Genomic DNA, 26,754 nt, shown 5'->3' with positions numbered 1-26,754 from the left:
CAAAATTACACGTGTACTGGAAATGTTCTACAAAATACATTAATTAGACATTAGAAAAAAAATCTGTGCAAACTGTTTAGACTTCTGAAACATCGCTGTAAATATTACATCATAAACCCAAACTGGCCTGCAGGTAAGTACAAAACATTATTCATTGCAAACATAAATATATAATTTTTTAATGTATAAAACACTAATGCTTAATACTGACAGCAAAATGGTCCTTCGAATAACATCTGAAAAGTTAGGAGGTTATCAGTAATTAGTGAGATCCATTGTTCTATAAAGGATGTTTTTGGTGTTGATTACAGTCCTGAACTCGGAAAACACTTCCAAAAACATGGATAATGCTCGAGCTTCACGAAGTGCAGAGCTCGTTTAAAGAGGGTTCGCACCAGGCGGTCCGGAGCTGCTCAAAGACCGCTCGCCATTCCTCCACAGCAGTATTTGGTATTAAAATGGTGCTGCGGCCGTGAATGACGTCCGGTTCTGCAGACCACTGTGTGCTAAAGGTGCGGTTTCCAGGTGGGCTCTGAGACGGTGCTCTGATCCGCCGGTATCAGTTCATCCTGCGTCACTGCACTTGCTTTTTAAAGGTTACGTTTGTGCAGAAGGATCAGAAGGTTTGCGTAAAGTGACCACGTGATATGACCAGTAACATCATAAAACATGTCATGTTTCCCTGCTCTGGTCTCATGAGGACAGAAAACTAGATGTGAACAGAACGTCCCTTTACCAAAAAGAAGAAAAGTGCAAAATATCAAAAATCAGCAAAAGGAGAGCATCTCCTGTCGCAAACCTAAAACCGAGGAGCGAGATGTGTGGATGAACGATGAACCACGACGTTTGGATCAGTATCCTAATACTTTGTTTTAGTCTTCTAAGTAAGGATGGTTAGAAAATGTGGAATTAAAAAGTTCAAACTTTCTAAAGACTCTGCCCGAGTTCTTCTTCACTGACCTGAAGTTCTAAGCTACGCAGAACTGAAGGCACGCGGCTCTTTTTGACGTCCAAGGGCTGCATTCTCAAACTCGCTGGTCAGAAATTAGTGTGTGGCTTTCATCTTGTGATGAATGCTGTAAATACACCGGTCAGGCGTAACGTCCTGACCACCTCCCCGTTTCTACGCTCACTGTCCACTTTATCAGCTCCACTGACCGTATAGCTGCTCTCTGTAGTTCTACAGTTACAGACTGTAGTCCATCTGTTTCTCTGATACTCTGTTACCCTGTTCTTCAGTGGTCAGGACCCCCATGGACCCTCACAGAGCAGGTACTATTTGGGTGGTGGGTCATTCTCAGCACTGCAGTAACACTGACGTGGTGGTGGTGTGTTAGTGTGTGTTGCGCTGGTCTGAGTGGATCAGACTCCGCAGTGCTGCTGGAGTTTTTAAACACTGTGTCCACTCACTGTCCACTCTATTAGACACTCCTACCTTGTCAGTCCACCTTGTCAGAGACGACAGCTCATCTGCTGCTGCACAGTTTGTGCTGGTCATCCTCTAGTCCTTCAGCAGTGGTCACAGGATGCTGCTTTAAAAACTCCAGCAGCACTGCTGTGTCTGATCCACTCGCACCAGCACAACACACACTAACACACCACCACCACGTCAGTGTTACTGCAGTGCTGAGAATGACCCACCACCCAAATAGTACCTGCTCTGTGAGGGTCCATGGGGGTCCTGACCACGGAAGAACAGGGTAACAGAGTATCAGAGAAACAGATGGACTACAGTCTGTAACTGTAGAACTACAGAGTGCAGCTATACGGTCAGTGGAGCTGATAAAGTGGACAGTGAGCAGAGAAACGAGGAGGTGGTCAGAACGTTACGCCTGACCGGTGTAAACTGGGTGAGAAAGCCTGCCTAGATAAGCACCTCTGCTCTAAAATGCCTTACAAAGACTAAACGTGCTGATCTAGGATTCGACTCTGTTCACACTAATTTATTTCACGACGTCCCAGATCATCCAGAATCGGCGCTCCTGAAGAGCTTCCAGAATGCAGGCCTTGATCTAAGCTGGGGCGGTTCTGAGGCGGTTCTTTCGCGTCCCAGAACAGCAGCGAGGTCTCAGAAGAGCGAGGTTCAACTGCTCGTCCTGTTCACTGAACTTGGAAAATGTTAAAAGCATCACTGCTCAAATCTGCCACTTCAGATCGTGGCGCTACTTACAGAGCAGAGTCGAGTACTGGGGCTCATTCTAGACTCCACACTTCAGAGAGCTGATGACACACATTCTCTTTAAAGCGGTACATCAGTGTTTTTCAGCCCAGCATCTCCTGCATGCGCAACAAACACGATTTCCATGAAAAACAAGCAGCTTGTGGTAAATAAAAAACAAAACCTGCTGACCTAAAAACGGATAAAAGAAGCCGATGGTGCTTTCAGATCATTTCCTCCACATAATGCATGTAAACTCAAATATGGCAACAATTAAAGTCTAATCTCTCAAACAGCTTTGTGGAAAATCAGACATGGATATACGCTCTGAACTTGCTTGACCCTTGTAGTCCTGGCTCCTCAGCTTCTGACCACAGGGGCAGCATCAGCAGGATGTTTTATAATCCAGTTTAATTTACTCAGAGACTTTTCACCCGAGGCTTCGTCTTAAAATTTAATCATCTAGTAGAAAAAAAACATTTTCAGATATTTTAGAAATATTTATTTATTAAATCTATTTTAAGACTAAGAATGAGCAACGGTCAGCAGGAACCCAGCGTCAGTGTTTTTCTGTTGAAAGCGTTTCCTGTTCTTTTCTAACTAAAGGGAAGTTGCTGTCTGGGGAAACCGGCTGTTACAGACGCAGCAGATAAAGATTCGGCTGAAGAACAGCGGCCTTTAACGCGGCTAACGCGTCCTGTTCCAGGACAGGCTTGAAGGTTAAGTTGTTCTGTGCCCTGATAAGACTGTGTAGTGTTTCATTACTAATCACTGCAACTAGGCTGAGCGCCAGATCGTTTGGTACAGGCTGCCCAGACACTATAAATGGCATAATTTCTTAATAATAATAAAAATAATAATAATAATAATAATAAAAATAATAATGATAATCGGTTTAAAACAACTAATTAAAAAGAATTACATCTCATCATTAGTCCAGTTCCATAAACTTTCCCGCTTTCCCAAAAAAAGAAAGAAAAAAAAAGCAATGGTGAAAGTAGCACAGCTGTATCATAACCATATTTTCCACATTTCACATGAAAACAGCTCAGTTAAGCGTAAGACTTTCACAGTCCGTCCAAATAAAAGGAACACAGGCTAAAACGGGAGATTTTGGTCAAAAACCTGTTTGTTTTTTAAAAGACTCGAATGGAAAGCAGGTCCCGTTAGTACAGTGGAGGCGGTGCTGGGTGATGAGACACAGATGCTGTGTGGACGCATGTGTGCTCATTGGTTACCAGTTTCCATGGAGATGAGAGGGAGCTGCTATGTTTAAGGCATCTCTGATGGCTCCCTGGTCTCTCAAGTTAAAAGATGAGTGCGCAGCTCCCAAACGACCAGACTGGCTGGATACAATCACTCTCTAGCCCCGAGGCCCTGTGGGACAAAGCAAGGATTCAAATATTTAGACATACCATCACAACTGTAAACAGAGGAATGACATGCAGATGGGATCTGGGCTGTCCGGCCCAGACCTCCAGCCACACAGTCAGTTTTAAAGCTCACATCAAATCCGTGGCCGCTTTAATCTGATTACCTCCACGTCTAGACTAGACTGAGTGTTTCCTGAAAGGCGTAAACAGATTGAAATCAGAACTGAAAGGTTAGGTTTTGTGCCTTTAGGGCTCGGGGAGAAAGAGAACCAGTCTACGCTGGACACGCCCAACACACAGTTTGACCAGTGGCACCGGCATCGGTGTCCATCGCGTGTGAATGAAATCCCATCTGCACCTGCTTACCTGGTTAGGACTCGCTCTCCACGGTCACGATCACCGTCAGGCCGTTATCTGTGGCACAGAAAAGAATCAATCAGCCTCGAGCTGACGCTGAACCAACGCTGTCATTACTGTGATGAACAACGTCTCTTTCTGCTGATTGACAAAAGAGCTCAATCTCAAACAAACATCACTCATCTCAGATCTCTAATCACGTTACAGTCAGGCTTTAGGGCTTTTCTTGAGACTCATACATCTCAATAAATTCTTGCTTTTATATCTAATTATTTGCCTCAACCCGACAAAACACTCAATTCACACTCTGTTGTGACGTAAGTGTGAGATGTTGGACTGAAAAAGTAGCAACGGTCACATGTGAACCCCTTTGGAACTAAAAGGTTTACACAAGAGTCTTAGATTTTATGGTGCAGTCCACATTTTGATGTTCTACACTGAAATTACACAGGGTGGTTCAAAAAGATTAATCTGACTTCAAAGTCTGATTTTTCCAACCGTGAGGAGCCGAGGAACCAATCACACTCCAACTGTAAGAGGGGGTCATAGAGTTTCTGACTGGCTCCTTCAGTCTGAGAGGAGCTGAGACCCCTGAGCAGAACGTTCTGCGTTCTCCACGTCAATAAGAGTGAATCCAGAACTGAGCAGCGGGATTTTCATCAGCAGTGAAGCTCCAGCAGCTCAGAGCGTTCGGCGCTGGTTCCTCAGCACTGGATGATCTCCGAAATCCCACTGAAAGAGCCGTGAGAGCAGCGACGCCCGACACGCTCAGTCCAGTCTGGGATGAGTTTGACTGTGGTGTTGATGTCGTCCGTCCAGCTGGAGGAGGTTCAGACTGAGACCTTGTAGAACTACATAATAAACTTCAGCTCATTTACACCGTTTACAGCTCACTGCACTGATCTGTGATGATTTACAGTAGAAATCAATCATTTAGAAATCAGATGAATCTTTTTGAATCACCCTGTAGACATTAGAACTTTTCATAAGACTCCGTAAATGTGTTTATTTTATTTACGAGTATTTGCCTCAACCCAACAAAACACACTCAGTTCACTCTGTTGTGACATAAATTTGAGATGTTACATGAAATGTGGCCTGTAAAAAGTCTGTGGAAAGTAAATGCAGTCAGGCGTCTTCACTAGACTTATGGTGCAGTCCACATTCGGATCTTCTAAACTGTAAGTACAACTAATGTCTGACAGTGAAAAAGGAGCCTTCAGTCCTACCAGCCTTTGCAACACTGCAGTCCTTCTGTTCGTCCGAGTGCACATCGTTGCTTAGGAGATGATTCTGTGAGTCACTCAGAGGCCGGCTGTTCGTTTGGCCATCGACAGAACTGTAAATTACACACTTAGTCACCAACAGGAGCCTTCTAATCATCAGCGGACGCTTTCTTGTAATACTTTACCAGCATATATAACATGGGCGTCATGTACTGTCAGCTCAGGGGATCAATCCGGCGACCTTCCGGTCACAGGGCTGGTTCCCTGACCTCCAGCACGTGACCCCCCCCCCTTTTTTTATATGAGAGACGGGGAAAAAATTCTTTAACGTATAAGATTTTAATCTTGTGTCATTTTGGAGCATTTCTACTGGTCTGTTCATGAAGCTCACACAGTATAAAAACCAGCTGGTGTTTGAAAAGTTAATTTTACACCAACAATACATAAATATCAAATTACCATAAGACCAGGCTATAGGTATATACACTATTTCCAAGTGTTCCAGTCACTTCCACGGCCACAGGTGTATAAAGCCGAGCCCCTAGGCCTGCAGACTGCTTCTACAGACATTAGTGAAAGAATGGGTCGCTCTCAGGAGCTCAGAGAATTCCAGCGTGGTACCGTGATCGGACGCCACCTGTGCAGCAAGTCCAGTCGTGAAATTTCCTCACTACTAAATATTCCACAGTCCACTGTCAGTGGGATTATAACAAAGTGGAAGCGATTGGGAACGACAGCAACTCAGCCACGAAGTGGTCGGCCACGTAAAATGACAGAGCGGTCAGCGGATGCTGAGGGGCATAGTGCGCAGAGGTCACCGACTTTCTGCAGAGTCAATCACTACAGACCTCCAAACTTCATGTGGCCTTCAGATCAGCTCAAGAACAGCGTAGAGAGCTTCATGGAATGGGTTTCCATGGCCGAGCAGCTGCATCCAAGCCTTACATCACCAAGCGCAATGCAAAGCGTGGAATGCAGTGGTGTAAAGCGCCGCCACTGGACTCTAGAGCAGTGGAGACGAGTTCTCTGGAGTGACCAATCACGCTTCTCCGTCTGGAAATCCAATGGACGAGTCTGGGTTTGGTGGTTGCCAGGAGACGGTACTTGTCTGACTGCATTGTGCCGAGTGTAAAGTTTGGTGGAGGGGGGATCATGGTGTGGGGCTGTTTTTCAGGAGTTGGGCTCGGCTCCTTAGTTCCAGTGAAAGGAGCTCTTAAAGCTTCAGCACCAAGAGACTTTGGACAATTTCACGCTCCAAACTTTGTGGGAACAGTTTGGGGACGGCCCCTTCCTGCTCCAACATGACTGCACACCAGTTCACAAAGCAGGTCCATAAAGACGTGGATGAGCCAGTTTGGTGTGGAAGAACTTGACTGGCCTGCACAGAGTCCTGACCTCAACCCCATAGAACCCCTTTGGGATGAATTAGAGTGGAGACTGTGAGCCAGGCCTTCTCGTCCAACATCAGTGTCTGACCTCACAAATGTGCTTCTGGAAGACGGTCAGAAATTCCCATAAACACTCCTAACCCTTGTGGAAAGCCTTCCCAGAAGAGCTGAAGCTGTTATAGCTGCAAAGGGTGGGCCGACGTCATATTAAACCCTATGGATTAAGAATGGGGCATCACTCAAGTTCATATGTGTGTGAAGCCAGACGACCAAATACTTTTGGCAATATAGTGTAGGTATATTGATATTCTCGGAAGAAAACCTCCTCGTATCTCCAAAATAGCAACTTTACAGGAGAAGGATAAATGCAAGTCAATGGAACCAGAATTAATTTTGGGTCATTTCTGTTGACCAATTCATCGTGAAACTTACAGACAACATAAAAGGCAGCAGGCAGGTTCAAAAATCTAAATATGAGGTTTCCTTCTGACACAGCGACATAGATCATGTACAACATAGTAAATACATCCTTATAATTAGTTGTACGACACAGAGGACAAAACATAGCTAATTAATCATTAAATTAAGAGATAATTAATAAAAAAGAATTAATAAGGAGATAATGAGGAGATTACCATTTGGAGCTGCTCTGGTGGTCCACAATTCCCTGTTCAGAATCCGTGTTGACTAATCGAGTAGGGAATGTATAACCATCTCCCAAACTTCACACCGGAAAAAGAAAAGCAGTGATTACTCGTCCCATCCTGGCCAGCCAATCATATTAAAGCGCTTTGTTAATGACTGTGATCAGAGGATTTTGACATCCCATCAAATCATTTTTCACAATAAAGTAAGAGGCTGTCATCAAACGCCACGGGGACAGGACCCCTCTCACTTATCTAGCACACTGACATCTTCCCTTCCTTTTAGAATTTGCTGCCATGCTGCAGCACAACTGTGGATAAAATATCCCCCGGTCAGGCAGAACACTGACCACCTCCCTGTTTCTACGCTCACTGTCCACTTTATCAGCTCCACTGACCGTATAGCTGCACTCTGTAGTTCTACAGTTACAGACTGTAGTCCATCTGTTTCTCTGATACTCTGTTACCCTGTTCTTCAGTGGTCAGGACCCCCATGGACCCTCACAGAGCAGGTACTGAGGTGCTGAGAATGACACACCACCCAAACAGTACCTGCTCTGTGAGGGTCCATGGGGGTCCTGACCACTGAAGAACAGGGTAACAGAGTATCAGAGAAACAGATGGACTACAGTCTGTAACTGTAGGACTACAGTGCGCCTAGGAGGTGGTCAGAGAGTTACGTGTGACCGGTGTATATTTCAGAACTGAATTCGTTTCATTACATTAAACACTAAGGGAAGATAAATGCAAAGAGATTCTTAATCCACAAGTCGGAGGCGATCGTACTTCACTCGTACTTCAGCACGTGTTCATGATAATAACTGTAACAGCATTTCCGACATAAGAGAGCGGTAAAATATTTGCTGCAGCATAAACAGATTTGAACTGTGGTTTTACCTGGAATAAACAGGCAGGAACCAGTGTTTCTTTTGGTCTCCAAAAACCTGGGCCAGATTCTTGCGGAAGCCCAGAGTAAAGCCGTTTTTATCGGGGCCGTTTCTGAACACCGGCGCTCTGAAAGCCTCTGTCGGGAGGAGATAAGCATCACTCACTGTTGCTTTAATTCCACTTTACACAAGAATAAACACCTTTTCTCTCACAGGTATTACAAAACCCCCAACAGTCGCACTGTCCACGGCCACAAACCCCGTCAGCCATCAGACGGCTGTTTAACTGCCTGGGCTGACTGTGGCTGTTCTCTATTAGGGGTGATTCATACAACTTAATTAGTGCCCCTACAAGTCCTTCTGCTCCGCCCCCTGGACCTTAACGAACAGTCTTATCAGAAAGGCTTGTTGTTACTGAAGCAGGGAGGTTCAATAAAAGGGCACTGAACTATCAGGAACACATTGACGTCCAATAACTAATTTAGTACGATGCTCACTAATGATTGGATCAATTCTGAAAAGGTCATTCCAGTTAGTTCTTTAATTTTCTATATATTTCAGTTGCTGAGATGCAAAAAGCCATTCAGAGCCGTTTAATGTGAAACGATGCACTGTGGAGAAACGCTGCGTCCGATTTAGACTCAGGGTGATTGGAACAAGTGGTGCAAATAAAGCCCTGTTTACTGTTCAATACAAACAAATGTACAGCCTACGCAAGAGTTCTAAACCTACTGGTAAAATACTCAGTGTGTCTACATGCACTCAATAATCTGATAACAGCAGTAAATCAGATTTTGACAGTAATCAGATAACGGGGAAACTCCAGGTTTGGTTTCAGCGCTGCTCCAACAGTGTTTTACTGCGTCTCACGACACCCACGGTCTGATCTCACACAGACTGAGAAATCTGATAGAAATCAGAGTGAGAGCTCTCAGCACTGAGGAATCTGATTACTGAGCTAAAATCCAGCCTCTTTATCAGATTTCTTAATCAAATTTCTAGACAGGAGTAGGTGTTTACATGACCAATCGAACACTCGGATAACTGCAGAAATCTGATTATGATCGGATTATTGAGGGCATGTAAACACCCTCATAGATAAAGCAGATAACTCTGGGTTCAGTTTTTCCCAGCATCCACCATAAATGGATTTTTTAAGAATATGTTTATGGCCTAAAACCCTCAGATTCCAGAAATCCAATGTCGCAGGCCTCGGATGTGTGATGGCTTTCTGTGACGGAGCTTTTAGAGTCGATGAACTCCGAGTGTCCAGAACGGAGCATTTCACTCAGAACGGCCGCGTTTACATCGGAGCAGTTCCTACTTTAACTACAGACGCTGGTGAGGTGGGTCACCTATAGTAGTCCTGTTCTTGGCCACGAGCCAGATGTGGTAGCTGAACAGGGACATGATGCTGATGAAGAACATAGCCGCCACGAAGAACAGGAACAGCACATGGAACTTGGCGTGATTGTCCGGCAGCTGATTCTGTTCGGGAGGAGAGGAGGACACTGTCAAACACGACTTCACAGCTAAAGAAAACTCAGCGGCTCTAAAATCTGAGCTGGACTGAGTCGCGCAGGGCACTGATTTCACTACAGCTGCTACCTCAGCACGTCTACAGTGTGATAAGAAAGCCGTTAACCACAGGAAGCTAAGAACCTGAAGGGAAATAACCTCCGACGTGTGCAGACCGCAATTCAGCCGTATCAGAAAAGCATTGCCTGCATGCGTCTCTTCTAAAAGCTGCCGTTCGCTTTCGTAATGCTTTGTAACCGCAGGTCCGACAGCGCGAGTCATGCAGCAGAGCGTCAGGCAAACAGTGCTTAGAAATCAGACTGATTAGCCTGCAGGCACGGCAACGCCCAGCAGCAGCTCTGACGCCTTCGAGGAAACGGCCCCAGCGTAAGCACTCACAGCACAGCCCGCACACCACACACACCACACGCACCACACACCACACGCACCACACACCACACACCACACGCACCACACACCACACACCACACACCACACACACACCACACACCACACACACACCACACACGACACCACACACCACACACCATACCACACCACACCACACACAGCACAGCCCACACACCACACACACCACACCACACGCACCACACACAGCACACCACACCACACACCACACGCACCACACACCACACCACACGCATCACACGCACCACACACCACACCACACACCACACACCACACCACACACCACACCACACACCACACACCATACCACACCACACCACACACACCACACACACCACACACCACACACCACACACCATACCACACCACACCACACACACCACACGCACCACACACCACACACCACACCACACACCACACGCACCACACACCACACCACACGCATCACACGCACCACACACCACACGCACCACACCACACCACACCACACGCAGCACAGCCCACACACCACACACCACACGCCACACACCACACCACACACAGCACACCACACACACACCACACCACACACCACACACAGCCCGCACACCACACGCACCACACACCACACCACACACAGCACACCACACAACACACCACACACAGCCCGCACACCACACACACACCACACACCACACGCACCACACACCACACGCAGCACACCACACACCACACACACACACCACACAACACACCACACCACACACAGCACACCACACACAGCCCGCACACCACACACCACACACGCAACACACCACACACAGCACACCACACACACACAGCCCGCACAGCACACACCACACACGCACCACACACCACACCACACAGCCCACACACCACACACCACACACACCATACCACACCACACACCACACACACACCACACGCAGCACAGCCCACACACCACACACACCACACCACACACGCACCACACACGCAACACACCACACCACACGCAACACACACCACACACACGCAACACACCACACACCACACACGACACACGCAACACACCACACACAGCACACCACACGCAACACACCACACACCACACACGCAACACACCACACACAGCCCACACGCAACACACCACACCACACACAACACACACCACACGCACCACACACCACACGACATGCAACACACCACACGACACGCGACACACACAAACAACAACATGCCCAGTCACAGGAGCAGAGCAAGAACATGGTCATACCTCTGGACAATGCTCTACAGATCGTCTTCGGCAAAGCTTTAGGCAGAACGTTAGAGACATGGACAGAATGTTAGATACAGACACAAGAGCTCTCTCTCTCTCTCTCTCACTCTCTCTCTCTCTCACTCTCACTCTCTCTCACTCTCTCTCTCTCACTCTCTCTCTCTCTCACTCTCACTCTCTCTCACTCTCTTTCTCTCACTCTCTCTCACTCTCTCTCTCACTCTCTCTCACTCTTTCTCTCTCTCTCTCTCTCACCTCTCTCTCTCTCACTCTCTTTCTCTCACTGTCTCTCACTCTGTCTCACTCTTTCTCTCTCTCTCTCTGTCTCTCTCTCTTTCTCTCAATCTCTCTCACTCTCTCTCACTCTCTCAATTCTCTCTCCCCCTCTCTCTCTCGTTGTCTCTCGCGCTCTCTCTCGTTGTCTCTCACGCTCTCTCTCGTTGTCTCTCGAGCTCTCTCTCGTTGTCTCTCACGCTCTCTCTCGTTGTCTCTCGAGCTCTCTCGTTGTCTGTCACGCTCTCTCTCGTTGTCTGTCACGCTCTCCCACTCGTCTCTCGCGCTCTCTCTCCCTCTCGTCTCTCGCGCTCTCTCCCTCTCGTCTCTCGCGCTCTCTCTCTCGTCTCTCGCGTTCTCTCTCGTCTCTCGCGCTCTCTCTCCCTCTCGTCTCTCGCGCTCTCTCTCTTGTCTCTCGCGCTCTCTCTCTCGTCTCTCGCGCTCTCTCGTCTCTCGCACTCTCTCTCTCATCTCTCGCACTCTCTCTCTCGTCTCTCGCACTCTCTCTCTCGTCTCTCGCACTCTCTCTCTCGCGCTCTCTCTCTCTCTCTGTGTCTCTCTCTATCATTCTCTCTCTCACTCACTCTCTCTCACCTCTCTCTCTCTCACTCACTCTCTCTCTCTCACTTCTGTCTCCCGCTCTCTCTCACTCTCTGTCTCACTCTCTCCCTCTCGTTGTCTCTCGCGCTCTCTCTTTCTCTCTCGTCTCTCGCGCTCTCTCTCTCGTCTCTCACGCTCTCTCTCTCTCTCTCTCGTTGTCTCTCGCTCTCTCTCGCATCGGCACAAACACACATCCACAGTGCAAAGACAATTAAGGTCTTTGTTTGTTTTAAGCTTTTTCACATATGGGTCAGGAACAAAGCTTCTACAGACGTACAAGGTCTGAATTTGGAGCTGCGCTTCAGATCTGAGTGTCAGTCAAACGGCTCACTTGGAACTGAAGTTATGGCATAACGTGCTCTACTGGTCAAAAGTTTGGAATCATATTAATGGAGTTTACTATTATTTTACATGCAATAACAACTATAGTGCAGACTTCAACACTCCACACTAGACAACAGTTGGCTTTCAGATGTCAAACTCATACGTGTTCTATTCTGATTTAGACTCAGGGTGTTTGGAACAAGAGGTCGCGATACCTGCAGTGCAAAGAAAGCCCGTTTACTGTCCAATACAAACCTACATGTACAGCCTACACAAGAGTTCTATAAGCTACTGGTAAAATACTCAGTGTGTTTACAGGCACTCAACAATCCGATCACTGCAGAAAATCAGATTTTGACAGTAATCAGATCAACATGTTTACATGCTCTTGAGTAATCAGATAATGGGGAAACTCCAGGTCTACAGGAGTCAGGCAGTAATCAGATAATGGGGAAACTCCAGGTCTACAGGAGTCAGACAGTAATCAGATAATGGGGAAACTCCAGGTCTACAGGAGTCAGACAGTAATCAGATAATGGGGAAACTCCAGGTCTACAGGAGTCAGACAGTAATCAGATAATGGGGAAACTCCAGGTCTACAGGAGTCAGACAGTAATCAGATAATGGGGAAACTCCAGGTCTACAGGAGTCAGGCAGTAATCAGATAATGGGGAAACTCCAGGTCTACAGGAGTCAGACAGTAATCAGATAATGGGGAAACTCCAGGTCTACAGGAGTCAGGCAGTAATCAGATAATGGGGAAACTCCAGGTCTACAGGAGTCAGGCAGTAATCAGATAATGGGGAAACTCCAGGTCTACATGAGTCAGACAGTAATCAGATAGTGGGGAAACTCCAGGTCTACAGGAGTCAGACAGTAATCAGGTAATGGGGGAAACTCCAGGTCTACAGGAGTCAGACAGTAATCAGATAATGAGGAAACTCCAGGTCTACAGGAGTCAGGCAGTAATCAGATAATGGGGAAACTCCAGGTCTACAGGAGTCAGGCAGTAATCAGATAATGGGGAAACTCCAGGTCTACAGGAGTCAGACAGTAATCAGATAATGGGGAAACTCCAGGTCTACATGAGTCAGACAGTAATCAGATAATGGAGAAACTCCAGGTCTACAGGAGTCAGACAGTAATCAGATAATGGGGAAACTCCAGGTCTACAGGAGTCAGACAGTAATCAGATAATGGGGAAACTCCAGGTCTACAGGAGTCAGACAGTAATCAGATAATGGGGAAACTCCAGGTCTACAGGAGTCAGACAGTAATCAGATAATGGGGAAACTCCAGGTCTACAGGAGTCAGACAGTAATCAGATAATGGGGAAACTCCAGGTCTACAGGAGTCAGGCAGTAATCAGATAATAGGGAAACTCCAGGTCTACAGGAGTCAGACAGTAATCAGATAATGGAGAAACTCCAGGTCTACATGAGTCAGACAGTAATCAGATAATGGAGAAACTCCAGGTGTACAGGAGTCAGACAGTAATCAGATAATGGGGAAACTCCAGGTCTACAGGAGTCAGACAGTAATCAGATAATGGGGAAACTCCAGGTCTACAGGAGTCAGACAGTAATCAGATAATGGAGAAACTCCAGGTCTACAGGAGTCAGACAGTAATCAGATAATGGAGAAACTCCAGGTCTACAGGAGTCAGACAGTAATTAGATAATGGGGAAACTCCAGGTCTACAGGAGTCAGACAGTAATCAGATAATGGGGAAACTCCAGGTCTACATGAGTCAGACAGTAATCAGATAATGGGGAAACTCCAGGTCTACAGGAGTCGGACAGTAATCAGATAATGGGGAAACTCCAGGTCTACAGGAGTCAGACAGTAATCAGATAATGGGGAAACTCCAGGTCTACATGAGTCAGACAGTAATCAGATAATGGGGAAACTCCAGGTCTTCAGGAGTCAGACAGTAATACAATAATGGGGAAACTCCAGGTCTACAGGAGTCAGACAGTAATCAGATAATGGGGAAACTCCAGGTCTACAGGAGTCGGACAGTAATCAGATAATGGGGAAACTCCAGGTCTACAGGAGTCAGACAGTAAGCAGATAATGGGGAAACTCCAGGTCTACAGGAGTCAGACAGTAACCAGATAATGGGGAAACTCCAGGTCTACAGGAGTCAGACAGTAATCAGATAATGGGAAAACTCCAGGTTTACAGGAGTCAGACAGTAATCAGATAATGGGGAAACTCCAGGTCTACAGGAGTCAGACAGTAATCAGATAATGGGGAAACTCCAGGTCTACAGGAGTCAGACAGTAATCAGATAATGGGGAAACTCCAGGTCTACAGGAGTCAGACAGTAATCAGATAATGGAGAAACTCCAGGTCTACAGGAGTCAGACAGTAATCAGATAATGAGGAAACTCCAGGTCTACAGGAGTCAGACAGTAATCAGATAATGGGGAAACTCCAGGTCTACAGGAGTCAGACAGTAATCAGATAATGGGGAAACTCCAGGTCTACATGAGTCAGACAGTAATCAGATAACGGGGAAACTCCAGGTCTACAGGAGTCAGACAGTAATCAGATAATGGGGAAACTCCAGGTCTACAGGAGTCAGACAGTAATCAGATAATGGGGAAACTCCAGGTCTACATGAATCAGACTGTTTGGTTTCAGCGCTGCTCCAACAGTGTTTTACTGCATCTCACGACATCCACGGTCTGATCTCACACAGACTGAGAAATCTGATAGAAATCAGAGTGAGAGCTCTCAGCACTGAGGAATCTGATTACTGAGCTAAAATCCAGCCTCTTTATCAGATTTCTAGAGTGGTGTTTACAGAAATCTGATGATGATCGGATTATTGAGTGCATGTAAACACACTCAGTGATAAACAGATAACTCTGGGTTCTGTTTTTCCCAGCATCCACCATAAATGGATTTCTTAAAAATATGTTTATGGCCTAAAAGCCTCATTTCAGTAAACTGTGTTTTATCCTCATCTGATCTGTTATTTATTCAGGTACTACCTTGTAATTTTAACGGTTTATTGATTTAGGGGTTTATTGGTACCTCTTTATTATTAAATGTTACTATTGTGGTTTTTGGTACTTTATAGACATAAAGGATGGAAATACTGCAGTTATCGATTTATAGGTACAGACATTATTGACACTCATTTCATTTCCAAACGTCACGTAGACCTTTTAGAAAATACAGATGTTTATCATTTTAGACGCATCTCATTTTTAATATTACTATTTTTAAATGTCCTACTAATGAATCGGAATCACTTCCACAAGTGTGTGTGTGTGTGTGTGCGTGTGTGTGTGTGTGTGTGTGTGTGTATACTCACTGTCCAGAATTTGATGAAATACTGCAAGACGGTGGCTGCAATAAAAACGCAGTACAGCATGGAGTAGGCCAGGAACAGCACAAAGAACTTGTAGTTTGAGAAGCCTACACAGTTATTGACCCTGAGAGAGAGAGACAGCGAGAGAGAGACAGAGAGAGAGAGAGAGAGATAGATAGAGAGAGAGAGAGAGAGCGAGAGAGAGACAGCGAGAGAGAGACAGAGAGAGAGAGAGAGAGAGAGAGAGAGAGACAGCGAGAGAGAGACAGAGAGAGAGAGAGAGACAGAGAGAGAGAGAGAGAGAGACAGCGAGAGAGAGACAGAGAGAGAGAGAGAGAGACAGCGAGAGAGAGACAGCGAGAGAGAGACAGCGAGAGAGAGACAGAGAGAGAGAGAGAGAGATAGAGAGAGAGAGAGAGAGACAGAGAGAGAGAGAGAGACAGAGAGATAGAGAGAGAGAGAGAGAGAGAGAGAGAGAGAGAGAGAGATAGAGAGAGAGAGAGATAGAGATAGAGAGATAGATAGAGAGAGAGAGAGAGAGAGAGAGAGAGAGAGAGAGAGAGAGAGAGAGAGAGAGAGAGAACAATGGCAGAGGTACAAACTCATAAACTACTTTTCTGCATTTCATACACAGAAACACACGACCAGCTGAAACTGACAATCCTCGCTCCACTCAGCCCCACTCAGCCCCACTCAGCCCCACACTCAGCCCCACTCAGCCCCACTCAGCCCCACACTCAGCCCCACTCAGCTGTCCCGTCTCACGCTGCACTCGTGCCAGTGTTTAAACAAGACCCAATACGTTTAACCAACATCAGCGCTGAAAACCTGGAAAGGACCAGGATCTCAGGATAAATACTGTGATATCGGAAATGCAACAAATGAGTTACAAATCTAGTCACATGACCAATTCCCAAATCATCAGTCTACCAGTCACGAGGGCAGTTAGAGGACCGAACACACTAGTTTCGTGTTCTGGTTGGACTACATGGACTGAGAAGACGCCACATCACATATTCTAAAACACTACCCAACTCTATCACTGCACCGTTAATGCACATGGAGCACTGATGAAGGAAGAACCAAGTTCTGTTTAAACTGAGGGGCTGAAAACATATTTTATTAGCTAGAACTGATAAAGTGGACAGTGAGCTCAGAAACGAGGTCAGGATGTTATGCCTGATCTGTATAAACTCCCAAAGATGTGCCCTGAGTTTCTAATGATGGGTCAGAGGCTCATTTTCATATGGTCAGACTGCAGACGGTCAGCACTGCAACGGTCAGTGATCTGCACCACATTAATTCAAGTTAAACAGGGTTCTTTTAAAGCTACGTACCAGGGGCAATGATGATCCATCTTCAGGACACAGCTGAAAGAAACAGAAACATCACAGAATCAATCGGAAGGTGTTTCTAATTGAATGGTATGACGGGACATGTTGATCGAGATCTGAATGAAGGGATGTTTTCTAACTGGTCACATGTGGAGCAGTGATGGCATCTGTCCGGTTTGATCAGCTGACAGAGGTCACAGTATCGGATAGCTGTGAAAAACAAATCAAAAACAAATGGGTCAAAAAATGAGAACATAAGAAACGTCAGCTGAAACATCAGTTATATCCATGTCTATATGGTCCACTCTATATTCTACTCTATAAACTATATTGTATATATCAGAGCCAGCCAGCCTAAACCGCTGTGGCAGCATTTATTCCAGTATCTCAGACGTTTTATTCAGTATGCCGTGCACTGCTGACCTCCAGAGCCTGTACGGGTGTATACGGGTAAATTCCTGGCCACCTTCTTCAGGATCTCCTGCTGAGCCTCTGGCCTCTCCTCCTTTTCATACTGCTCCTTCTCTGCTTTCGGCAAACAGAACTGAGGCCGACAGGGGAACAGAGTTAAGAGTCTGTATATCTGTATATGAACACCTGTACATTCAAGCTAAATAGGCATTCGGGTCATTTTACAGCAACATCCATTTCTGCGCCCCCAGCGTTTACAGATATATTACACTTCAAAAACATGTTTGGGTTACAATTTATTTACATTTTAAAACAAAACAATTAAACAATTACACATTCTTGATCAATCAATTTAGCAGTATTGGTTTATAAATCAATCATATAGAATTCCAGTCACCACAGAAGAAACAAAGAAAACAAAAGCCAAATAAATGTTATAAAATCTATAATGAAAGACCCCAGGAGTCGAGTCACTGGTGTTACTGCGTAACTAAAAAACTCTCATTTAGAAATAAAAGTCACGCCGATGACGTCACTCGACCTCCTTTTGACCTGTTTTCTGAGGATCTATGGAGAAAAGCTCATGGTGAGTCCACTGTGTCTCTCAGTTCTCAGAGATCTTCTCATTCAGCTCATGATCTCATATGAAGCTTCTAGCTGACGTCACTGGTGTGACCGACTTTATTCTGAGGTCACTGTGAAAAAATAGAAACCCAAATGGATTAAATTCCATATTTTAGTGGACGTTCCCTGATGGACAGCGTGTGGTTTGATGTTCTGTAAAATGCGTTGATCATTAAAAACGTCTCTGGTGTTTCCTTTATTATGAGGAACACCGGTGACGGTCAGTAACACCAGTGACCCCTATGGTGAGACAGGAAAGTGGACGCTTCTGTGGAATGACCCTGATGCAGGTTGTGAGTTTAAATTAACAGCATGTGTCCACTTTATAATAACAGAACTGCTGGAATATTAACAAAAATACATTTTAAAAAGTAGGGAAACATCACACACACGACGAGTGAGGTGAATGACATGCATGCAAATATTAAATAAATAAAGGAAAAATGCACCAAGCCTCAAAACTACAGGCTTCTTTGATGCTCTCCTTGCTGTCATTCCCTCGTCTGTCATTATGGTCTGTGGTAACGTAACTACAGGCCAGGCAGTGACCCGCCCAGCAGGCCGTGCCCTCTGGCATGTGAGGACTGCTGGAAAGGGGGTGAAACACTGACACCAGGGGCCACATTACAGTCAACTATTAAGTCTGAGATCTGCTTTGTCGTCATGGCAACTCCTAAGACTGAAAGACCGAAACCGTTACAGAACAACAGTCTAATCTGATCTGATTTCCAGACGAGAAAACGGTTTTACAGAAACATCCGAAGTCTTAACTTTGAGATGAACTCCAGAGCGTCTGAACTTCTGTTTAACCGCCTGGTTCTACTGCTTTACTCAGTGATGAGCAGCTCAGTTCACTATAACCAGCATAATGACGCTTCATTCATCTACACTGAAAACTGAGCTTTGAGTTTTTATTAACAGCGTTTAAAACCCCAGACGCTGCCGACTCGACCTCCTCCGCGCCTCTGATCACCTTCCTGTGTTAATGTTGATGAAATGTTACAGTGATGGTGGTGAATAATGAGGAGGCGGAGCTGAACGCGTGTCTGTTTATTAGGAAGAAGAACGTTTGGCGTAAAGCGTTTGGGAAATGGAGACTGAAACTGAAGAGCGGTTTATCACGCTTTAGTTTTATTTGACCTTGTTTACATCAGTAACGGTAGCTAACGTTAGCCGTCTGACTGGCTAACTTGATTACATGTTTACATTTCAGCTGTGCCTGTATGGTCGGTTGCTAGGCAACAGACACAACAGCTGATTGTCGACTTCAGTGGAGAAAGTTAAGATTTCCTAACTTGAGAAAAGAAAAGATGCTGTAAGATAAAAGATACGATTCTTAAATTAAGATGAGATTTGCTTCTGTAATACAAATTTGTGAAGAATCTTCCCAGTTAGCAAAACTTGTCTGACTTACTTGTGGGACCAGTCCTCAGCCCAGATCTGACCCGCACACTGTAAAGTGAGTTGAACTGAAGGACATGGCCCAAATCTGGTCCCAATCTGGCCCAACTACACTGTTGGTCCACAATATTCACCCCAGAACTGCCCCAAAAATGTAGAAAATGGTATGATGCTCTTCAAGATCTGGCCCTGGTCTGGCCCGCATGCCTAACAACTACCCTGTGGTCAACCAACACTCATGTAGGAAAGCCAGAACTGACCAACTGACCATCTGCTAGCTGGGTTATCTTGACCGGTCAGTTCTTAAGAAAAAAAGACAGGAAGTTTCTGTAATACGGCCCCAGAGCTCTACAGTCTAATTTGTGATCTGATACCAAAAAAGAAGAAGCAAAAGATGTAGAAATAATAGAAACATGTCGTATGAATACTGCACCTCTTTTGAAGGGTTGCTGGGTTTGGAAACAATAGTTTTCCAGTATGACCACATAAACATTACGAAGCAGACGTGAAACACTACCAGATAAATAACTGCAGAGAAAAAGACACACACATTATTTTCTTCCCAATTACACTAGAGCTGCGTTCACATCACAGGCCTCGCTGCTCAGATCCGATCTCTGACTCGATGGTTCTGACTCGTTTAGGTCAGTGACTCTAATCGGTCACTAATGTGATGAACCGGCTCCTGAACTGACCCTCATGAGCTCCTCCTACTCAGTGACGTCACGTGACTGAATCACTGCATCATCAGCACAAACTAACGAGCAGAACGAGCTTCGCTGAGAAGATCATTAACTCTGATCAGCTCTCAGCTTCGTTATTAGAGCCAGACGGAGGAGGAAAAGGTGAGACGAGCTGCTTTTCCACCGATTACAGGCTTTAACGGCTGGACGGCGCTGTTGCCGTGGTAACGCTGAACGATGGAAAGAAAGCACATGAATTCCGATCTGAGCGTCACATTAAGGGCACATGACCACGAAATCAGATACGCATCCGATCTAGGACTACATATGAAAGTGGCTCAGGTCGGATTTGAGGAGATCGGATTCCACAAAGCCCTGAAAACATCAGATCTGAGTCACATCAGGGCAGAAAATCGGATCTGAGCCACTTTAACCTGGTAACGTGAACACGGCCTTTGATTTCTTTATAACATGCAACTTAACAAACAAACGGGCCTGGCACAATCATTACACACCTAAACGCAGCTGTTTGATCGAGCGCAGTTATTTCTCAAATAAGTTTAAATGAAAGAACAATAAACAGTAAAACTGTTAAAGTTCTAACTTCTGACTGTTGCTGTAACACATTTATAAAGCATCAGTGCACAAGGTTGTTCATTTCATGCTAATAACACATTTATAAAGCATCAGTGCACAAGGTTGTTCATTTCATGCTAATAACACATTTATAAAGCATCAGTGCACAAGGTTGTTCATTTCATGCTAATAACACATTTATAAAGCATCAGTGCACAAGGTTGTTCATTTCATGCTAATAACACATTTATAAAGCATCAGTGCACAAGGTTGTTTCACGCTAAATGTTTGTTTATTTAATGTTTATTAGTAAAACCTTCAGGGCAGCGCAGAGAGCGCTTTGTTTATTGTTTGTGTCCTCGGTTGGGAGCTAATAAGCCGCCACTGCTAGGAAGCAACAGTGAATCAGCCAATCAGGCTCGAACTTTAAAAGCCCCCCCGCCGCCTCCAGTAGCACTTTGAGGCAGTAAGAGCCTCGCTGTGCTGCACCGGCCCTCCGACTCTTACCTTGCTCCTCAGCGTTAGGGATTGTGTCTGGAGGAGGGAGAGGGAGAGAGAGAGAGAGAGAGAGAGAGAGAGAGAGAGAGAGAGAGAGAGAGAGAGAGAGAGACAGAGAGAGAGAGAGAGAGAGAGAGAGAGAGAGAGAGAGAGAGACAGAGAGAGACAGAGAGAGAGAGAGAGAGACAGAGAGAGACAGAGAGAGACAGAGAGAGAGAGAGAGAGAGAGAGAGAGAGACAGAGAGAGACAGAGAGAGAGAGAGAGAGAGAGAGACAGAGAGAGACAGAGAGAGAGAGAGAGAGAGACAGAGAGAGAGACAGAGAGAGAGAGAGAGACAGAGAGAGAGAGAGAGAGACAGAGAGAGACAGAGAGAGACAGAGAGAGAGAGAGAGAGAGAGAGAGAGAGAGACAGAGAGAGACAGAGAGAGAGAGAGAGAGAGAGAGACAGAGAGAGACAGAGAGAGACAGAGAGAGAGAGACAGAGAGAGAGAGAGACAGAGAGAGAGAGACAGAGAGAGAGACAGAGAGAGAGAGAGAGACAGAGAGAGAGAGAGAGACAGAGAGAGAGACAGAGAGAGAGAGAGAGAGACAGAGAGAGACAGAGAGAGAGAGAGAGAGAGAGAGAGACAGAGAGAGACAGAGAGAGAGAGAGAGAGAGAGAGAGAGAGAGAGAGAGAGAGACAGAGAGAGAGAGAGAGAGAGAGAGAGAGAGAGAGAGAGAGACAGAGAGAGAGAGACAGGGAGAGAGAGAGACAGAGAGAGAGAGAGAGAGAGAGAGAGAGAGAGAGAGAGACAGAGAGAGAGAGAGAGACAGAGAGAGAGAGAGAGAGAGAGAGAGAGAGAGAGAGAGAGAGAGACAGAGAGAGAGAGACAGGGAGAGAGAGAGACAGAGAGAGAGAGAGAGAGAGACAGAGAGAGAGAGAGAGAGAGACAGAGAGAGAGAGAGAGAGAGAGAGAGAGAGAGACAGAGAGAGAGAGAGAGAGAGACAGAGAGAGAGAGAGAGAGAGACAGAGAGAGACAGAGAGAGAGAGAGAGAGGGGGATAGAGAGACACTAAGTTAGAGAGCATTCCATTGATTATCTGACAATCCTCTATCATTCACACGCAGCTGCTGAGTGGAGACTGGCAGCTGTCCGCCTGTCTCTCAACGCCTCTCCCCAGTCAGGCCAGTAGGGCCAGGCCACGGGGAGGCTGGCACTGCCATCTGGCATGGAGAAAGCCTGCCTTGTGTCCACGAGCAGGGAATACCTCTGAAATGATGAGCACTGAGTGCCAGGTGCTGGGATTTGTATGAGCTGCATGTAAACTGCCCTGTAAGCTGACTCAGTGACTCAGTGTGTCTTTATAGGACTAAATCAGGGAAACCCAAGCTTTGCACTTTGGTCCACTAAGCCCAGCATAATTGGGATGAACGACACAAGGAAGTGGACACTTATAACAGTGTTGTTCCTTATGGGGAGGAAAAGACGGCCTAGGGCTTTACTTGGGAACGCCACCCTTTTTTTAAAATTTTCGGTGTAATTAAACGGACGCGGTTTGGTGTGAAACGCTCTGTTTTGGAGAAACGTACCGGGTCAGAACTGCTCACAGTGGTGGTGATGGGAACCAGACGTCCCCCTCACAGAACATTCCTACAGTAAATGGTTCTGAATTCACTGCCCGATGACAGAGACGCTGTTTTAACCCTGATAGCAAGAGGACAGTGGGCCACTGTCGGCCCGCTGATGGCCGAACCGGTGGTCCACTGGCGTTTTGCTCAGCGTTTTCCGGGGCGGCCCACCGGAGTAAGAGACAACATTCCACTTATCCCTCATTTTCCTCCTGCACTCCAACTGACTGATTCCCTCCTGTACTTGGTAAATTAGTTTAGTGAGTCGTTTTAATCCGGCTCAGCGTCAGCGGCACTTTCTATAAAATCTTTTTATACCAGGCCTGGTCATCATTTCTCTCCCTCAGCAGTTTGTAGCGTTTGTCTTAGTTTATTTTCCAGAATAAAAGTCCCTGTGCTTTTAAAATCAGTTTGAGGAGATTAAAAACTGGTTAAAGCTTGTAGGCAGGACAGTAATCTGGGTGGTCCGAGGGAGGACCAGTAGTGGTAAACAATAAGCGGGATGCCGACCTTATCAAGCCACTGGACCGAAATATCGCTGCCGTTGGAAGAAAACCTCGTATCTCCATTTTTGTGGGTTTTCAGTCTGACATATTTTGAAAATGCCTGTTTACTTTTACACAAGGTGTAAATTTCCTGACGACAGGGAGAGAGAGAGAGACAGGGAGGGAGTGAGACAGGGAGAGACAGGCAGGGAGAGAGTGAGACAGGCAGGGAGAGAGAGAGAGACAGGCAGGGAGAGAGAGTGAGACAGGCAGGGAGAGAGAGAGAGAGACAGGCAGGGAGAGAGAGAGAGAGACAGAGGGAGAGAGAGAGACAGGGAGAGAGAGAGAGACAGGCAGGGAGAGAGAGAGAGACAGGCAGGGAGAGAGAGACAGAGGGAGAGAGAGAGAGAGACAGAGGGAGAGAGAGAGACAGGGAGAGAGAGACAGGCAGGGAGAGAGAGTGAGACAGGCAGGGAGAGAGAGAGAGACAGGCAGGGAGAGAGAGAGAGACAGAGGGAGAGAGAGAGACAGGGAGAGAGAGAGAGAGAGAGAGAGAGAGAGACAGGCAGGGAGAGAGAGAGAGACAGGCAGGGAGAGAGAGAGAGAGAGAGACAGAGGGAGAGAGAGAGACAGGGAGAGAGAGAGACAGGGAGAGAGTGATGTCTCCAGCTGGGCTGACAGATGTGAAAAGCTGAAAGTGTCTCAACTTTTGCTGAAATAGTTCCGGAAGCGCGTTTCGTGGTGCTCAGAGGAAACGGAGGGAAATCGAGCCTCCGTGTTTACGGACCGTCTGTCGGACGGTACCGGTACCGACACAACTCAACGGTCACTCTCCTCCGCGCGAGCGTCTCTGACAGCTGAGTCAGTCCGCCAGGTGGCTTTACGGCCAGCGGCGGTGCCGGGCGGACCCGGGCGGTCACGGCCAGCCGCTCCACCAGCGGCGCTAAACCCCCAACCCTCAGAGAAACGGCAGCGAGTCATACTCACAGATGCAGAGCTCCACCACGTACGCGTAGTAGGACCAGCACACGACCAGGTTAATGAAGATCACCGGGATCCACGACAAGCCGCGCTGACAGCACCGCAGCACATGAGACGGCGCCATCTTTAATCCGCCTGTGGAGAGGCTGTGACGTCGCGCCCCTGGACTCCGCTGCGCTGGACTCCGCTAGGCTCCGCTCCGCTGGACTCCGCTCCGCTCGGCTCCGCTCGGCCCCTCTCGGCTCGGCTCCCCTCGGCTACGCTCGGCTCGGCTCGGCTCCGCTCGGCCCCTCTCGGCTCGGCGCCCTTCGGCTCGGCTCGGCTCCCTTCGGCTCGGCTCGGCTCGGCTCCGCTCGGCTCGGCTCGGCTCGGCTCCGCTCCGCTCCGCTCGGCTCGGCTCCGCTCCGCTCGGCTCGGCTCCGCTCGCCCCCTCTCGGCTCGGCTCCGCTCGGCTCGGCTCGGCTCCGCCCCTCTCGGCTCGGCTCCCTTCGGCTCGGCTCGGCTCCGCTCGGCTCGGCTCCGCTCGGCTCGGCTCGGCTCCGCTCGGCTGAGTAAAACAAAGAAGGGTTTCACCTCGAAATGAGCGGTAAATGAGCGCGTCGCTCGCCTTACGGCCCTGTCTGTTCTATAACGTTAGCATTGCTGCTAATCTGGTTAACATTACATTAAGATCCTTCTCCCGCGTCGTGTAGTCCGTCTTTAGCTTTAACAACCTGTCCAGAATTCCCACTTTCCTCCCTCCTTTCCATCTCTTGTTTTCTGTGAAAACATCCAGCCGATTACAGTTCCGCTTTGGTCCAGCAGATGGCAGCAACACGATGGGTTGGTCTGCGTAGAACCCCCCAACCCTCCGGGCGCTGCTGTGTTATCAGGGTGTGGTAACCACCCTTATCAGGATTCGGGTGTTTGTGTGGCTTCCTTTTCATTCTGTGGCCTTTATTTGAGCTCATTTCTTCCCTTGTTTGCGGATCAGAACGTTGCGTTCCCTGTAAGGTGGATAGGAAACCCTAAAAGTCCCAGTCTGTTAGAGTGTGAGGAGCACAGGTTCTCATCACCTGTCATACAGAAGCCTGATACACGCAATAAATGGGTTCTGCGACGTCAATGTGACAATGTGGCCGTGTTAAAGTATGGGTCATATATTCCAGACATATATCAACAAATATAAACACACACACACACACACACACACACACACACACTATGGATAAAGCTGCACACCTCTTAATCACTTAGTTCATCACTCTACAGAACACGGTTCCACTGCTCCAGAGTCCAGCGGCGGCGCTTTACTCCACTCCAGCCGATGCTTGGCTCTGTGCTTGGTGATGTAAGGCTTCATGCAGCTGCTCAACCTTGGAAAACCCTGACATGAAGCTTCTACTGAACTTCTTAATCACTTAATTCAGGTGTTGCATTCAGTCCCATTGCCACAGGTGCATTTATGGAAGTATGGGTCTCTCTGAAGAGCTCGCTGAGTTTGAGGGTGGTGCTGGAATACGCCGTGTGGACATGGGTCTACAGAGCTCGCTGAGTTTGAGGGTGGTGCTGGAATACGCCGTGTGGACGTGGGTCTACAGAGCTCGCTGAGTTTGATGGTGGTGCTGGAATACGCCGTGTGGACATGGGTCTACAGAGCTCGCTGAGTTTGAGGGTGGTGCTGGAATACGCCGTGTGGACGTGGGTCTACAGAGCTCGCTGAGTTTGAGGGTGGTGCTGGAATACGCCGTGTGGACGTGGGTCTACAGAGCTCGCTGAGTTTGATGGTGGTGCTGGAATACGCCGTGTGGACATGGGTCTACAGAGCTCGCTGAGTTTGAGGGTGGTGCTGGAATACGCCGTGTGGACGTGGGTCTACAGAGCTCTCTGAGTTTGAGGGTGGTGCTGGAATACGCCGTGTGGACGTGGGTCTACAGAGCTCGCTGAGTTTGATGGTGGTGCTGGAATACGCCGTGTGGACATGGGTCTACAGAGCTCGCTGAGTTTGAGGGTGGTGCTGGAATACGCCGTGTGGACGTGGGTCTACAGAGCTCGCTGAGTTTGAGGGTGGTGCTGGAATACGCCGTGTGGACGTGGGTCTACAGAGCTCTCTGAGTTTGAGGGTGGTGCTGGAATACGCTGTGTGGACGTGGGTCTACAGAGCTCGCTGAGTTTGAGGGTGGTGCTGGAATACGCCGTGTGGACTTGCGTCTGCAGAGCTCACTGAGTTTGAGGGTGGTGCTGGAATAAGATGCCATCATTGCAACAAGGCAGTTTGTGAAGCTTCTTCCCTCCTAGATTTTCCACCACTGTGAGAGGTGTCATTGAACAGTGGGAGCGTTTCGGAATCACAGCAACTCGGCCACGAAGTGTCAGAACACAAAGTCACAGAGCGGGTCTCCGAGTTCTGA

The 26,754-nt window shown here is 47.3% G+C and overlaps 1 protein-coding gene across 2 annotated transcripts; it reads right to left on the bottom strand.

Annotated features, from left to right (window-relative positions):
• Window positions 1-1,773: 1,773 nt before the first annotated feature.
• On the bottom strand, window positions 1,774-24,584 carry zdhhc20a (zinc finger DHHC-type palmitoyltransferase 20a). 2 transcript variants are annotated; one of them, XM_037547535.1, is made up of 14 exons: window positions 24,371-24,584; window positions 21,297-21,323; window positions 19,964-20,058; window positions 17,518-17,638; window positions 17,235-17,304; window positions 17,098-17,130; window positions 15,764-15,884; window positions 11,236-11,271; window positions 9,389-9,521; window positions 8,044-8,170; window positions 7,138-7,224; window positions 5,118-5,227; window positions 3,898-3,945; window positions 1,774-3,535 (listed from the first exon to the last, which is right to left on the bottom strand). In XM_037547535.1, exons 1-13 carry the CDS (start codon window positions 24,486-24,488, stop codon window positions 3,902-3,904), a joined length of 1,122 nt encoding a protein of 373 aa, XP_037403432.1. In that variant the 5' UTR covers window positions 24,489-24,584; the 3' UTR covers window positions 1,774-3,535; window positions 3,898-3,901. The 2 variants fall into 2 exon arrangements, with proteins under 2 accessions (XP_037403432.1, XP_037403433.1); XM_037547536.1 differs by lacking the exon at window positions 11,236-11,271 and having other exon boundaries at window positions 24,371-24,582.
• Window positions 24,585-26,754: the final 2,170 nt, after the last annotated feature.

This window comes from Pygocentrus nattereri, chromosome 18, assembly GCF_015220715.1.
Source record: "Pygocentrus nattereri isolate fPygNat1 chromosome 18, fPygNat1.pri, whole genome shotgun sequence".
NCBI lineage: Eukaryota > Metazoa > Chordata > Actinopteri > Characiformes > Serrasalmidae > Pygocentrus > Pygocentrus nattereri.
Note: the sequence above shows the minus strand (reverse complement) of the source record. Positions and strands in the feature narration are given on the sequence as shown.

What these genes read in the sequence shown, in the direction of transcription:
- zdhhc20a (XM_037547535.1), bottom strand. Translation starts at nt 24,488, where the DNA reads ATGGCGCCGTCTCATGTGCTGCGGTGCTGTCAGCGCGGCTTGTCGTGG. An exon ending in CCCTAACGCTGAGGAGCAAG is followed by an intron (nt 20,059 to 21,296) that starts GTAAGAGTCGGA and finishes TTTTCTCTGCAG; the next exon opens with TTATTTATCTGGTAGTGTTT. An exon ending in CACTGCTCCACATGTGACCA is followed by an intron (nt 17,131 to 17,234) that starts GTTAGAAAACAT and finishes TGTTTCTTTCAG; the next exon opens with CTGTGTCCTGAAGATGGATC.